This window comes from Heteronotia binoei, chromosome 1, assembly GCF_032191835.1.
Source record: "Heteronotia binoei isolate CCM8104 ecotype False Entrance Well chromosome 1, APGP_CSIRO_Hbin_v1, whole genome shotgun sequence".
NCBI lineage: Eukaryota > Metazoa > Chordata > Lepidosauria > Squamata > Gekkonidae > Heteronotia > Heteronotia binoei.
The window spans coordinates 202,842,497-202,858,084 of NC_083223.1; the positions used below are offsets into that span (position 1 = coordinate 202,842,497).

The window sequence follows — 15,588 nt, forward strand, 5'->3', positions numbered from 1 at the left end:
TAATTGTACAAAAAGACTTTGAAATAAGTAACTGGAGCCCAGTCCTTTCTGAAAACTATCCAGGAGATATTATAAATCATTCTATCATTCTTGTCAGTTGAGTTGAAAGCCTTGAGCTGCCAGGCTGATTTTATTTCTAGCATAGTACATTTTCTTCTCCAACTATTGATGAAACTGGGCACACTCAAGCTTGCTCTGTTAGTAGCTTCCTCATCTGCCCTCTAGGAGCAAGGAATTCTAGCTCAGAAAATACTCAATTTTTTTAACAATGAGATTTTCCCTTTGAAGGCACAAAGAAACCCTGAAGAGCCATTCACATACCACTCTCTCTGTACGTATGTAGATTTAGAACTAGATTTTTGACGACTCTGCTAGAATATTTTAGTGCCTCTATACTGAAGGAAAACAAATCTATACAAGAAACCTTCACACTCTAGGGTGCAAGTAATTTGAACTCTTACCAAAATTGATACAGTTGTGTAAAGGTGCTTGAGAATGGTACATTTTCACTACAACACTATTTCATTTACTGAACAAGGAAAAATAAATCAAGGAAGACTTTCAAGGACATAGCAATGGAATAAATAGGAATGAACCTCTGTTGTTCCTCATCTGATTGTCTTCTAGTTAGCTATGAAACCAGATTCTTAGTCCTTTCTCACATTTTTTGCAATTGCTGACCACAATTTGCAACAGTTGGTGGAAAATTAACATGAGTGAACATGAAGTAGACAAGCTATACCCCAAATTTAAAGGTATATTATTAATATTCTGTAATCACATTGATATAGAAATCCGCATCATTCTGTGTCTTGGAAACAATCCCCCCCCCCTTTTTAGCATTTTAGGATGTATGCCGGGTTGATAAGGAGATTTGATTGTAGAATATGATTAAATATTTATATTGTTAGCCCCCCCCCCCCTCGTCTCAATACCAGGGTCCATGTTAGGGCCCAACCTGGCAATCAGCTGGAATGCAGACAGGCAGTTATGGTGGATGGCCATTAGTACCAGCATCATGTCATTTTCAGGAAAACCCCTAAAATGGTGCCTCACCTCTCTAGGAATTGTTGAAAATTCATTTATTGAAAAGGACTGATTTCACTTCTGGGGGAAACCAAAAGGTGATTCCTAGAAAACTGTGATGTTACTTCCTTGTTTTCCCTGATAGCCATTTTTTATTTTATTTTTCTTCTGCCACTGCTTTGAGTGGGAATGGGAATGTGGGGCAGGGCATCTCCTGCTCCTTCTGAGGAACTAGCAAGAAAAGGAGAAGGAACAATGTAGATAAACAAGAACTGTGTCCAGAAATATGCCAAAATAACTTACACAAAATCATAAAGTGTGCATGTGGTTCTTATATCTGTGACAATGTAAGTGTCAAATAATAGTACAGCAGCAAATGAAGATCCTTAAAGGATTTCAAAATCTTACATCACAGACTGTCAAACACAGGGAGAATAATCCAATAGTTGTATGCAGATCCTCTCCAAGATGGCTATAGAAGTAAATGAAGACAGGATCCTGTTTTGAGAAGCTCTTTATATCATCCTTAATTTTTACACATTCTTCCCTAGACTTCTCAATAATCAATACATTAAATCAGTGGAACACTTGTTGAGAATTGAAGCTCATCTGGTTTTGAAGTTCTCATCCTCCAAAAACATTGCTGGGTCTTTCTGAACCCTCATTCCCTGCATAATTCTACTGTTCTTTACATAAACAGTAAAAGAAACTGTGACGGATTTTGCACTCAACCTACACTGCTCTCACGTTGGTCTTCTCAGGGCAGTATCCTTCCGATTTCCCACTATCTGCTCGGGGGCTGCAGCAAAAATCAATGTTTAAGCACAGCAAACAGAAACTGGTTTTTAGCGGTTTCTGTTTGCTGTGCTTAAACCCCAATCTTTGCTGCAGCCCCGGGGTAGATAGTGGGAAATTGGAAGGACGCCGCGCTGAGAAGACCAACGTACGAGTGGCGTAGGGTGAGTGTGAATCAGTGTGTGTTTAAGTGAAGCCTCACTTCTTTTTTTCTTCAAGTCTTGGTATTGACCACAATCATCATTCTCATTTACATTTGTATCATCCAATATGGGCGGCATATCAGCTAAAATCTGTTCTTTATCTACTTCTGAGTATGCAAATAAGCTATTGGTTCGAGGCATGACCTCCAAATGAGAACAAGCAAGAAAAGAAAGGAGGAATCACAGAAGAGGAACAATGTAAAAAAACACAAAACTTTGACCAGAAGTATGCCAAAAGAAACAATTTACCATATAAAATCATAAAGTCCATATGGAAATGTTTTGTACATCAGAACTGTGGTTTGTGCATCTTTTTAAGAAACATAGATGAGTGTTTGGAAGAAGCCCCTCCGTGCTTATAAATCTATAGAGTTTGGTTTAAGGTGTACACTACAAGTAGTCATCCTTCAGTGATAAAATCGAAGCCATGGTGGCAAATTCCTCCATCCTGATATGTTGCAGTCACCAGGACTGTACTGTTGGCTGACACTCTCTGTTACCAGTTCCCACAACCATTGGGTAGCCTCTCTGTCACCCGCCCACTGCAGCCTTCCCCACATTCTTGCAGGATTGGTTCACAATCTGTCTCTGGCATGCCATTGGCTGATTCTGCTCTCCCCTGCCCACTGCCAGCCCTGTCAGGTAAAAACCCCACCAGAAGGCCACTTAACTTTGAGCGAGACAGTTCTCTGCTGACAAATTCTCCTGTGGGGTTACTGATCAGTACTGCCTCTCCTCAGGGCCCTTTCTCCCCTTCTTTTTTTCACCTTCCCCTTCTGTTCTTCCTCTCATTCTTTCTCTGTATCTCTGTCTTTCAGTCTTTTTAGTTCATTCTGTCTGTTTACCTTCCTCCCTTTAAACCACACAAACAATAGCAGTTAACATCTCTTCAACTGACAGGGAATGTTTGTTCACAGCAGGGAGGGGCCACTTCAGAGGGAGTGAAAGGGTGGTTTGCAGTGGCTTTCTTCACAGTGTCATCTGTTTGATGCTGCCAGCCATTTCCTCCCAGGGAACCACTGTTACCAACCTCCAGATGCTTGGTTCCACCCCCTCCCCCCATGTGAAGAAAGACTGTCCTTTTCCCAAATAGAGGCTGCAGGGTTGAAAAACTCCAAGTTAGGAAATTTCAGATGGCAGAGATCACCTCCCCTTGAGGTATGTGTGGGGGGGAATGAATCCCTTCACTTGGGTGGGTGGGAAGACAGCAAGGCTGGGGGAGGCACTCGCACAGAGGCCTTTAATGGTACCTTTTCAGGTTGGTGGGAAGTTCCTGGAGATTCTATGGTGGTGTTTGAGGAGGGTGTATGAGCTAGGACAACAGAACAGGGTCGGCCAGACACAAGTTCTTGCTGTGGAAGCTGACTGGGGGATTTTGGACCAGATTTCCAGCCTGACCTGCCTCACAGGGTTGTTCAGATCAAAGGGGACAGAGGAGAATGCTGTAAGCTGTTTTGGTCTTTCCCAAAGACTGTCTTTTTCCTATGTAGAGACAGCAGGGAAGGGAAAGGTGATGGAAACCTGAAATCAGAGGGGCAGATAAAGGGATGGCTCCACCTGGAGGTTAACTGCACTGGCTGCTTGCTACTGTTCAGCAGCAGCTACCCTGTGACAGCCACTGTGGCATAGAAGTTAGGAAGTCGGATCTGCCAGATCCAGGTCCTTGTTGTGGAAGCTGACTGGGTAATTTTGGACCAGTCACAGACTTCCAGCTTAACCTGCCTCACAGGGTTGTGTTCAAATCACATGGGAGGAGAGGAGAATGGTGGAAACTGCTTTGGTTCCCCACCCCCACTGTGGAGAAAGATAGTCTATGTAGAGGCTGCAAGGAGGGAGAAGGTGATGGAAAGCTGAAGTCAGAGGGGCAGATAAAGCAAAGGAGATAGGGTTGCCAAGTCCAGGTTAGGAAATTACTGAATATTTAAGGGCTGGGGCCTGGAGAGGGTGAGGTTTGAAGAGGGGTGGCAACTCAGACAGGTACAATAACATTTCCTCCTAGGGAACTAGTGGAGATCACTCAAATTTACAACTGCTCTCTATATGGCAGAGATCAGCTCCCCTTGAGGTGGTGGTGGGGGGAGTAAGTGCCTTCACTTGGGTGGGTGGGAAGACAGCAAGGATGGTGGGCACTCGCCCAGAGCCTCCTTCTAGAGCCCACTGTATTTTTCTTCACAACAGGCCTTACTCCTAGTATTAAATAAAACCTTTCAAAATAGAGGAACAGAGAGTAGTGCATATGATGAAAATCTTAACTCAGGAAAGGATTTGGGATTGATGGTACCTAATAACTAGCTGGACCTTCAATTGACATCATCTTTAGACATATAAAAAGTTCCAATATACATAAACCAATGCACACAAACACTAATCCTTGAGCTGATTCTGGACTCATATTCTGGTTACTTCAAAGCCTGAGCTCCAAGACACAGACTAAAAGCCCAAAGGCTTTGTCTCAAGTTGATGAGCCCAAGGATCTGCCCATAAGCAGAAAGGTGCAGCTGGCAAAACTGTTCTTGCCACTCTTTCTCTCCCTGCTAAAGAGCATCTGCCCCCCCCCCCCAAGTTTTATAGGTGCTTGAAGAGGAAGAGGAAAAATCCTCATCAAAATTGTGTAGCTGGTAAAGAAGTTTCTCTTTTTCTCCATCTCCTAATATATAAAACTTCGAACATTTTCATTCCAAACTGAAGGTATGATTCACATATAGTATTGAACCATAGTTTGGTAATATGGCAACCAGCCTTGCTGTAACATATTTATTCCTCTTCCCCTCCATTTCCTCCTCCCCTTGCATGTTGCAATTCAGTTATGAATTACAATTTTGAACAGAGCACTATTTGAAAGGAAAGTCCAAATCATAGCTTGGTTGGTATGTGAGAGCAACCTATGGATTGTTCTAAAGAGGTCATAATTAACTGAAGTGCTCAAGGGGATGTGATAGTCAATACTGTTTCACTATTATTTGATTTGTGATAGTGTTTTTAGTGGGAGGATAAGAAATTTTTATTTTCAGTCACTGTAAGATAAAGCAAACAGTAAAAAATATCCACACTATAATGGATGGAGATGCCAATTCATTCAATATGGAGTATATAGATAGATTAGGTCTAGTGTCCTCCCACTCAGTGTCAGCTATCACACAGTCACACATGAGTAGTGAGTTCTCCGCAGTGCCCATGGGTGTGGTGTCTAATTCAGATCAGGACCATGGGACCATGACACACATGGAAAAATGGCTTTAGTCTTCTCATCCCCTCCCCATGTAGATAGTGGGGGAAGGGGGTTGTAGGTAGTGTTTTTTTTGTTTTTTTGTTTTTTTAAATTGTGACCAGTAGGAGCTCTCCTGCTAAACTGCTGCTTGGCTGCAATTTCAGGAATCAGTAGAGCATGGTGCGGCTGCACAGAGAATACCTACTTTGCGAGTCTTTAAAACTGAATCCCCTTTGTTCAGTCTGCTTGAGAATTAGGGGGTCTTTAGATTATAGAGAGGATCTGTAATCTGTGCAGATTTGGTGCTGTTATCTTTATAAACGGCTGTCATGGATCTTCATATACATTCCTCGTTGAAAATGATGGTCCTGAACTCCAGAATCACACAAATTTAAATCCCAGCAGTACCCAAAATCAAGTATATTATAACATTTCCCCCCCCCCCCCTCAACATACTCAGCCTGTACTAGGGATGCCTAGTACAGGTGGTGGCGGGGGTTCCCCCAATTTTTAAGGCTCCCCCGATGCCAGCCAGCTAGCCACTGGGGGAAGCCCTGCCTCAGCAGTTGTCTGGGTCCTCACTTGAAAAGAGCAGGCACCACTGGCTTCCACCATGCAAGAAGCAATTTCACCTTTTTCAGGGCAAGAGCATGTGATACCTGCTTTTTCCTTGCAGGAGCTGCCTGCTCCCACCTTGCAAGAGGTGATTTCGCATCTTGCAGGGCAGGAGCCGGCAGCTCCCGCAGCCCCCCCCCCCACACACCATTTAAAGGGAAAGTTCTCTTTAAATGGTTGGGGAAAAGTGGGGGCATACATGAGTTGCTTGGGGACAGGATGACGTCACTCTGCCTGATATCATGTCAGGGATGGCCATGCTCCCTCCTGGAACAGCCCCTCCCAAATCCCCCCACCTAGGGACAAGATTGAACCTGGCAACTCTAGCCTGTACTGAGGTGTTTTTCCCCCTTTGGTAAAGCAGTTGCTGTTGGTAACAAAATGGAAAAGAAATTCTAGTGGTCTGAAGCAATAAAACAAAGTTTGAGTCCAGTGGCAGCTTTAAGACCAACAAAGCTTAATCTCTGGGTATAAACTTTTGTGCATATCTAATGAGGTGTGCGTGCATAATCCATGGGGTTGGACTAGATGACCCTGGAGATCCTTTCCAACAATATTATTCTGTGATTCTATGAAAAGAGCTTATACCCAGAATTAAATTTTATTGGTCTTAAAGCTGCCACTGGACTCAAACTCTGTCCTAAAAATGAAAGAGAGATTGTTTCTGTTGTACGTTCTGGGAGGAACCAGGAATTAAGGAATATACCAGCTTCATGTTTCTTCCTAGTTGGACCTGAGCAAAGGGGAAAAGCTTATTCAGACAAACCTTCAAGTTTGTTTTATTAAAGAAAACATGAAACTTTAAAGCTAATGAGACTTAATGGTTGAAATAGGGTAGAGCAGAAGCTTCCTGAATATATTCTGCTTGAATGAGAAGGTGAGGACAATGCAATAGTGTGAGAAAATGGATTATTTTACAATTTCCACAAATATTCCCTTTTTATATGAACTACAATATAATGTACAAGTGGGGTCACTTCATTTCCTTCTGTATTCTCTCTCTATCCCTCTATGGCCTATTCCCTGCCAATAGCTGACCAGTCAGGGGTGTTGGGAGGATGGGAGCATGAGGTGGGGCACTCTCCGCATGACATCACTTCTGGGGGAAACTGGGAACTCACGTCACTATAGGAATTGCTGGAAACTCTACTGTTTTACCATGGAGTTTTTGGAAGTTCTTGTAGTGACTTAACATCACTTCTGGGGTCTCCTTGGAAGTAAAAATCATACTGGTGATTTTTAAAAATAAATTTTGGTCCCACCAGGTGATGGAGTGACAGTGAGAAGCAGCAGTTGACAGCAGGAGTTCTCCCACCAGAATGAGAGATACCAACCCTATATTAATTATTTATTTACTTCATTTTACCCCCACCTGTCTTTAAAATGGGGACCCAAAGCCACTTAATGCAATCTCTTCTCTGTTTTATCCTCACAGCAGCTCTGCAAGGTAGGTAAGTCTGGGAATGTGTAACTGGTCACCCAATCAACTTGCAGAATGGGGTTTTGAACGTGGGTCCCCCAAAATCTAATCTGAAACTCTAACCATTACACCACACTGGCTTTTGTGGGGTGGCTGCTTTTGAGCAGGAGCAAGCAGCTGTGCATGGGTGAGTCATGCAAGTTGTGTGGCACTCACTCAATGGTTGATGCTAGAACTGGCCCCAATGAGTCCCTCCTCAAATGGGTCCTTCCACCTGCTTTTTACTGAAAGAAACCATACCTGGAAAGCTGGCAATACTATTGTACTGGTTTAGCAGCAGCCACCAAGGGCATTTGTTAAAGCTACTGGTGCTGCTTCTATCATTATGTAGGGGTTTAACCTCCAGTTCTTTTCAGCCCCCCCCCCCCCCCAGTTTTTTTTCTAGCAAACCTGGGTCTGGGGCTTATTTCTCCAGGTTTGTAGAAAGATCTATATCGATTATGCAGAACTGAAGATGATTCTTGATACACTCTTAACTATTCAGCCCTGTCAGAAACCATATCATGGGTCCAACCTTCCTCCAGAAAGCCTTACTTCAAATTCTGTAGCTCTTTTGTTGCCACTTATAGAGCCTTCCTCTAATGCAGCTGGAAGGTTTCAGACTTTGAGCAGTATGGTGATAAGACAGATGCTTGTATAACAGCCAGGGCTTTTTTTTTTTTAACAGGAACACACAGGAACGCAATTCCGGCTGGCTTTGTGTCAGGAGGTTTGGCCTAATATGTAAATGAATTCCTGATAGGCCTTTTCTTTTAAAAGCCCTATGTAAAACAGTGGTGACATCAGGGGGTGTGGCCTAATATGCAAATGAGCTCCTGCTGGGCTTTTTCTTGCAAAAAAGCCCTGATAACAGCCTAAACTTGGGCTCCATTTCTGATGTGGCAGGCATTCTTTGAAGTATATGGGGGCTGCTTGTTTTGTCATTGTGGTAGATTTGGCTGGTTTGTATGACACACATACGGTTGTACAAATGATTAAAATATCTGCCCCTGGATGCATTTAGTTAGAATGCTGATTTAGTGCTCTGTTTCTGATGGACCTGTCTTTACAGCATTGCAACATGCAAGACTTCTTACTCATAAATATTTGACCATTTTGCAGCAGATATAAGTGGTGTTCATATTATTTCTTGTTGAGTTAGCAGTTGCAGAGCATTTGAGTCTTTGTACAATTGTGCAATCCACTAATGTGTTATTTAATGAGGAGACATCAGTCTGGAGAAAGGTAGTCAATATAAATCAGTGTTTACAAAGTGTGATTAACTCTGAAATATTTCATCAATGCTGTAGTCCCAGGCAGACTCTATGCTAATTACTAGAATCTGTGCATGTTTCAGGGGACTTCGATGGACTCTGAGTGCAGCAAACATGGAGCAGCGAAATTGCAATTATGCCTGGACTGTCTCTGATGACAATTTATGCATTTGGTGTGATGACCTCCCACTTCCCAAGAGAGCAATAAACAGAATGCATTTTCATTAAGATACTAATGCACTTAATCACAGGGGGAAAGGGTTAGAAAATAACAAAATACCTTTAAAGTGAGATGGGACAAGGCTGATAGGGAAAGACATTTTTATTAAAAGTCCTTTTCTTTCCAAGAACTACTCCCGTGGCAAACTCCTACTGAATATAGTAGCGACTGTCAATGTGTGTAAAACTGGATGCTCAACTCAGACCAGGATTTACATTACACAGTGCATTAATTTCGTTTCTAATTTGATGAGTTAAAAAAATGAACATATGTGATCCCACCCCCCCCACAACCAGAGGTAAGATGCACTTTCTGCAATGAGTTAATGAGCCAATCTATTCTATGTGCTTAAATTTTCACTGTGCTGGAAAGAAGAAAGAAGAGGGCAAGATTTTCCATGTACATTTATGAATCTGGTCTCTACAGTCATCCTGTGAAATACTGTCTTTACACAAGAGTGTGTTCCCAAAAATAACCTCCTAACTTGTATCAGTCTCAATTAATATGTAAATCCTATGCAAACTAAGGAACAAAGGCTTAAAACTATATTTCCCACATCTTTATTTTTGCTATCATGAATGTATGGAGACATACATTCACAATGCTAATATTTGTCTTGAACTACCTCTGAACTGCAGTTTTGCTCCCAGCAAGGATCAAAATACAGCCTCACTGCTTTAGTGCTGTTGGCAGAGCAGGAGAAATTTGTTTCCTGGTTTCTTCCCCTGGATCCAATTGCCAACCTCTAGGTTGGCCTGGAGAGGCCTGGAGTTCTCCTAGAATTACAACTGATTTTCAGACCACAGGGATCAGTTTTTCTGAATAAAATGGCAACTTTGCAGGGGACTCCCTGCTGAGCTCCCTACCTTCATCAAATTCTGCCCTCAAACTCTGCCCCAAATTTCCATGAATTTCCCAACCCAGCCCCATCAAACCTGGGAAGGTGAAAGCAGCTGAGTGGCGCCTGTGCTCCTCAGAGGCCGCCTTCCCTTGCAAGGGAAGATAGCCTCCAAAGAGTGCAGGCATTGACCAGCCACTTTTGCCTTCCCAAAGGCCCAGCTCCGCCACTTTCATCTTCCTGGGTCTACACTATTATGAGTGCAGGTTTTTGTTATCTGTTCTACTTAAAAGATGGAAACTATTATGGCCACTTATAATTTGGCAATTTTGTAAAAATAATATAAATCTAATTACTGTAACTTTTGATTACATATTCTTTCACTAACTATGTTTTTCCTGTGACTAAGAATTGTCTATGAACTAACATTTCTCATTGGCTTCTCTTTCTGAATCCTGAATGCCACAGGTAACATAGAATACAGCTGTCCGGCAACAAATGAATGTGAAATCACAAAGCGCAGGCGCAAGTCCTGCCAAGCTTGTCGCTTCATGAAATGTCTAAAAGTCGGCATGCTGAAAGAAGGTAAGGCTGATCTCTTTGTGTATCTTTCCACAGACACTTCTAAGAATTATAAATCAGTCTGAACTGATCAGATGATCTACATTTGTGACACTGTCTTTAACCGCTTCCCCCTACATTATGATCGAACAATCACTGGACCTATCCAAATTGATTATGTATCCAGTTGGCTTTCAGTAGCTGTAAAATATCCTTGAGAGAACTTGTTCATAGGTTTCTCAAATGAAAAAGAATAATAAAAATTAAGTAAAATATTCAAAATCTAAATAAAACTAAGAATCTGAAAGAAATAGCTAAGACTAACAGCAGCCGAAATGCCTTCTTAAACAAAATGTGAGAAAGGAAGTAGTTAGATGGCATTCCATAGACTAGTGGTTTTCAACACATGGGTTGTCTCTTAGGTATCCTCAATGGACTGGAAATTGAAATTGAACAATAGCACTTTAAATGAGACGCCATTGAGGTTTATATTTTTATGTAACTGATTTTATTGGTATCAATATATGTATTTTGTATTTTTGTTGTATATCGCCCAGAGCCTGGCACTGGCTGGGATGGGGTGATTCATAAAGTTAAATAAATTATATAACAACAGCCACAACAATAAGGTGGAGTAAGGAACCCTTAGAAGTCTGCCATTTGCTTTGCTGCTTTTTGGAAGGCCTGCACTGCAAATGTCCATGCATGGAAAGCAAGGATGCCTCATCAGCTTGTCTGTCTTTGCACACTTATTGAAAGGAACAAATTGCAACTGAGACGTTCTCCATAGTTCTGACCCTTGGCTTATTGCTCACTGTAGTACACTTCTTAGTGTTAGGCTTCTGTTTGGTGCCATGGCCATAGGGAAGGAGGGGGGGGGAGTATAAGATTTAGATGTGCATCTAGATCATGCATCTTTCAGTAAGGAAGATCTTGAAGGTTAATTTTGGACATTTCCTATAAATGTAGTAAAGAGTATTAGGAGCTATACATATTTGGGGTTAGAATCTATCAAATTAAGAATAAAACAGGTAAACATAGTTTCTGTATATGTTTGTGGAAAAGAGTGAAATTTCACTTTTCCCCCCAACTGTTCAGGTGAATCACTTGTCATTATTGCAGGTGTCACAAATCTTCTCATATCCAGTGAATTCATATTGAGTTGTCTCAATAGACAATCATGCGTGTTAAGCAGTCACTTTAAAGTAGCATTTGCAGTGAAATGCAGTTTGATCTTCAGTTCAGAAAGTGAAACATACACTTTTTTCCTAGGTAACCAGTTTTCTCTCAAGTGCTGTTCCCCAAAGAATACAGGCTAACAGAGAGATGGCAGGAAAAAAAATTAGGCCTATCACACACCTACAGATGTATTCTTATTGGATTATACTTACTAAGAATAAACCACATTCTGTGTGGCTGTTTTGGCAGACACAATGATCCTGTGAGCCAAAGCCTCCTGCCTTTAGTCTTATTCCAGAAAAATTCATGGCTAATTCATTGGGGATTTTGCTTCACTGAGAAACACAGGACTTTGCCATTTTTATTCTGTTGTGGGTAGGATTCTTGCTCATGGAAAACCTAATTTGTTTCACAGTACAAAAAAACCTTAATGGATGCTTTTAGATGAACTCAAATATGAAAAGCATGCTTGAATGTGACACCTTTTCAAACAGACTATACTGCTTAGCATATTTGGCCTGTTAGAATAGAAACCTGCTGTTAGAGCTTTGACATGCAGCAGCTCTGTTTTTAAATAAAGGATTTTTTCTTTTGCAATCTTCTGTTGGTGAGATCAGTGCATAGCTTAAGTCTGCAAAGTGATCAACATGGATCCTTGTCTCAACCATGACATTGCTGTTTTTGTTTGGTTAAAAAAAATGTGAGAGAGCCAGGAATGCAGTTCTGGCTGGCTTGGTGTCAGGGTGTGTGGCTTAATATGCAAATGAGTTCCTGCTTGGTCTTTTCTCATTACCTTCAATATGCATCGTCTTGCAGAAAAAGTAGGCCTACTAAATCTTTCTTAGGAACTGAAGTGAATAAATTATTGGATGAGGAAGCAAGGGTCTTATAATATAGTGGGTTCTATACATTAACGAGGCGAGGTGGTAGTGAACATAGCTCTTTTATTGAATACAGCATGGTATAGCGCTGCCTACGAGGACTGAAAACTAGGGCTGCAGGGCCTCCTATATATACACACCCAAAGTTCCTGCACTGCCTGTGACTGGACCATTCAAACCAGTTGTGGACTCTTGATTGGAGCAGGGCAGCAAGATTTGGATCCTGCTGCCTATTGTTCCCGAGTTTCCCAAGCTCTGTCCTTCAGGCCCCAGTGAGCCAGGCAAGAACTCCAGCTTATAGATACAACTAAGCACACATACAACATCCCTTCCCCCCTTAGTTTGCAAGCCTAGCTGACATAGTCATTGAGGTAGGCTGGCTTGCGATGCTCTCTGGTGGACCACCTGAGCACTGGAGGGGGTGGTGGAGTGGACACAGTTGCAGCAGCAGTGAGTGGAGGGGCTGCCACTGTATCACTCTCAGCCAGTGTTTCCCGAGCCTCTGTGACCGCCGGCTCCGCCTAAAGGGCGGGGCCCTGGGCCCCTGCCTCTGTTGCAGCAGTTGGGGAAGGAGTGGAGGTGGTGGTCTGGTTGTCAGGACTGTAATCCTCGACTTCTACCTTGGGGCTCCCATGGGACCTCAGCTGGTCGAGGGCTCTGTCTGGGTACAATTGGTCTAGTAGGGTGCCTACCCGGCGGCCCATGAGGTGTTTGGCAGGGCTGCGGCCCGTGGCTGAGGAGGGGATACTGTGCTGTGATAGTAAGAATTCTGCAAGGTGGCCCTCCCAGTCCCCCTGGATGATGCAGCGGAGCGATTCTTTAGTCGTCCGCACCATCCTTTTGGCCTGGCTGTTGGTGGCTGGGTGGAAGGGGGCTGACCTGATGTGCCTAATGAGGTTGTGGGTGCAAAAGTCCTGGAATTCTCCCGACGTGAAGGCCGTCCCGCAATCTGAGACCAGAATGTCCGGAAGGCCATGCGTGGTGCACACCCGGTGGAGGCCACTGATGGTGGCCCGAGAGGATGTGGATGCCATCGGGAGCACCTCCAGCTATTTCGAGTATGAGTCCACAATTACAAAAAAGTTTGTCCCTGGAAGGGCCCCGCAAAGTCCAGGTGCAACCGGGACCAGGGGTTTCGTGTGGAGGCGCTGGCCGAGCCTCCTGGCAGGGCTGGCATTGAGCGACTCAAGACTCGATTGAATTGTCCATCCTGGGTCACCACACATAACTGCGGGCAAGTTCCTTCATGCGCACGATCCCCAGGTGGGTTTCGTGCAGCACCGTGAGGACTCGGTGTCTCAGAACCGGGGGCACCACCACCCTGTTCCCCCATAGCAAACACCCCTTATGGACAGCGAGCTCGTCCCTGCGGGACGTGAATGCCCCAAACTCTGGTCCCACCTGGCCCGTGGACCATCCCCTCCATACCCAGTTCAGAACTCGAGAGAGTATTTTGTCCTTGGCCAAGCAGCGTGCAATGTCTTTTGCGTGCACTGGGCGGTCCAGGAGGGACTCTGGAAGCAGAATCAGGTGTGCTGGGGCCGGATCTGGATCTTCGGACGGTAGCAACAGGCGGCTGAGGGCATCCGCATGGCCCATGGCTTTTCTGGGCCTGTACTGAAGACCATACTGGTACCCCGCCAAGAAAATGGACCATCGTAGTACCCTGGTTGACATCATCTGGGGCGTTTGTCGGTTGGGGGCAAAGAGGCCGAGTAAGGGCTTGTGGTCCGTATGGATGGTGAAGGGCCAGCCTAATAAGTAATCATGGGATTTTTTTACTCCCGCCACGATTGCCAGGCCCTCCTTGTCTATTTGCGCGTGGTTGCGCTCCGATTTCTGCAATGTTCTGGAGTAATAGGCCACCGGGACCTCCCTGCTGTCTGGCAGCACAGGGGCCAGGACGGCGCCCACCCCGTAGAGGGAGGCGTCACAGGCCAAAACGATGTGCATCCTTTCATTGAAGTGCGCCAGCAAGTTGTTGGATGTCAGGAGGTTTTTAACGGCCTGGAAGGCGCAGCTTGCCAGTGGCCCCAAACCCACGGAGCCCTTTTGTCTAAGAGCCTATGCAAGAGTTACGCTACCACTGCCTTGTGGGGGGGGAAGGCGTGGTAAAAGTTGAGGATGCCGAGGAATGATTGCAATTTGGCTTTGTTAGTGGGGGCTGGTGCGTCGCAAATGGCTGTGATTTTGTCCTTGGATGGGTGGATTCCGTTCGCATCCACCGTGTACCCCAGAAAATCTATTGTAGGGATTGCTAGTACACTTGGGCCAGATCCAGCATCCCAAAAATTTTGGCACCTGCTAGGATGACTGACCACTGAGACTGGGTAGGCATGGTCCTGCAGCGCTTTGTAGTCTGCACAGATGCAGACGCTCCTGTTTGGCTTGACTGGGGTGATGATTGGGTTTCCTTCGTGCGTTGGCGACCGTCTCCAGGACCCCTTGTGCCACTAGGCGGTCTAGCTCCTCCTCTATCTTGGGTTTCAAGGCAAAGGGTACCCGCTGGGCCTTTAGCTGTACGGGCAGCACGTTGGGGTTTATTTGTAACGACACGGGGGAACCCATGTATGTTCCTAGAGTCACATCAAAAACTGCCAGGAACTCCCCACAGATGTCCTGGAAATCCGTGCTGGTGGGGGCATGATGGATTCCCTCTACTCAGATCCCCAAGGATGCAAACCAAGCCTGGCCCAACAGGCTACTCAGGTCCCCTTCTGCCACCAGCAAGGGAAGGTCTCTCGAAAATCTCCCATATTGCACCTTGACTACCCCGGCCCATTTGATGCCAATCGCCCTTTTCAGGAAGACTTGTACAAGCACGGGGGAAGAGTATAGCTTAGTCCCCCCTTGGGGCAAAGTTTCTTTAGGATCTGGGCGGAGATGATTGTGTGTGTGGCCCCTGAGTCAACAGGGGGCATTCTCAATAAACACTGTCATTTTGAGTTTATCTGGAGATGGCATGGGGATGTCGCATACCTGTCCGACCGACGCAGTGATGGCATTGATATCCTCTATGATGGCGACCTCGTGGCGGCAGCCATTTTTCCCGCTCTTCCAACGGGGGGCGCTCTCTCGGGTTGGTGTAGTTTTCGAGCGGCAGACCCTGGCGAGGTGACCCATCTTCCCACACTGGTGGCAGACAGTGTCCCAGAATCGGCAGGAGCGGCGCTCATGGTTTTCCCCACAACTCGCACATTCTCGATCTGGTGCATTTTCGGTCACACGTGGCGGCTGGCATTTTGCAGCAGCGTGGTGGAGCTTGAGAGCGTCATCTCCCCCTGAGTCATCCGCTTCCAAGGAGGATGAGGCGGCTTGGTGAACCACCA

The 15,588-nt window shown here is 44.8% G+C and overlaps 1 protein-coding gene across 7 annotated transcripts in view; it reads left to right on the forward strand.

Annotated features, from left to right (window-relative positions):
• Window positions 1-15,588, forward strand: part of ESRRG (estrogen related receptor gamma) — an 817,641-nt gene that overhangs the window by 582,668 nt on the left and 219,385 nt on the right. For all 7 annotated transcript variants that reach the window (XM_060246714.1, XM_060246723.1, XM_060246761.1 and 4 more), the window contains one exon: window positions 10,107-10,223. In XM_060246714.1, coding sequence (XP_060102697.1) covers window positions 10,107-10,223 — 117 coding nt within the window. The remainder of the gene's footprint in view (window positions 1-10,106; window positions 10,224-15,588) is intronic.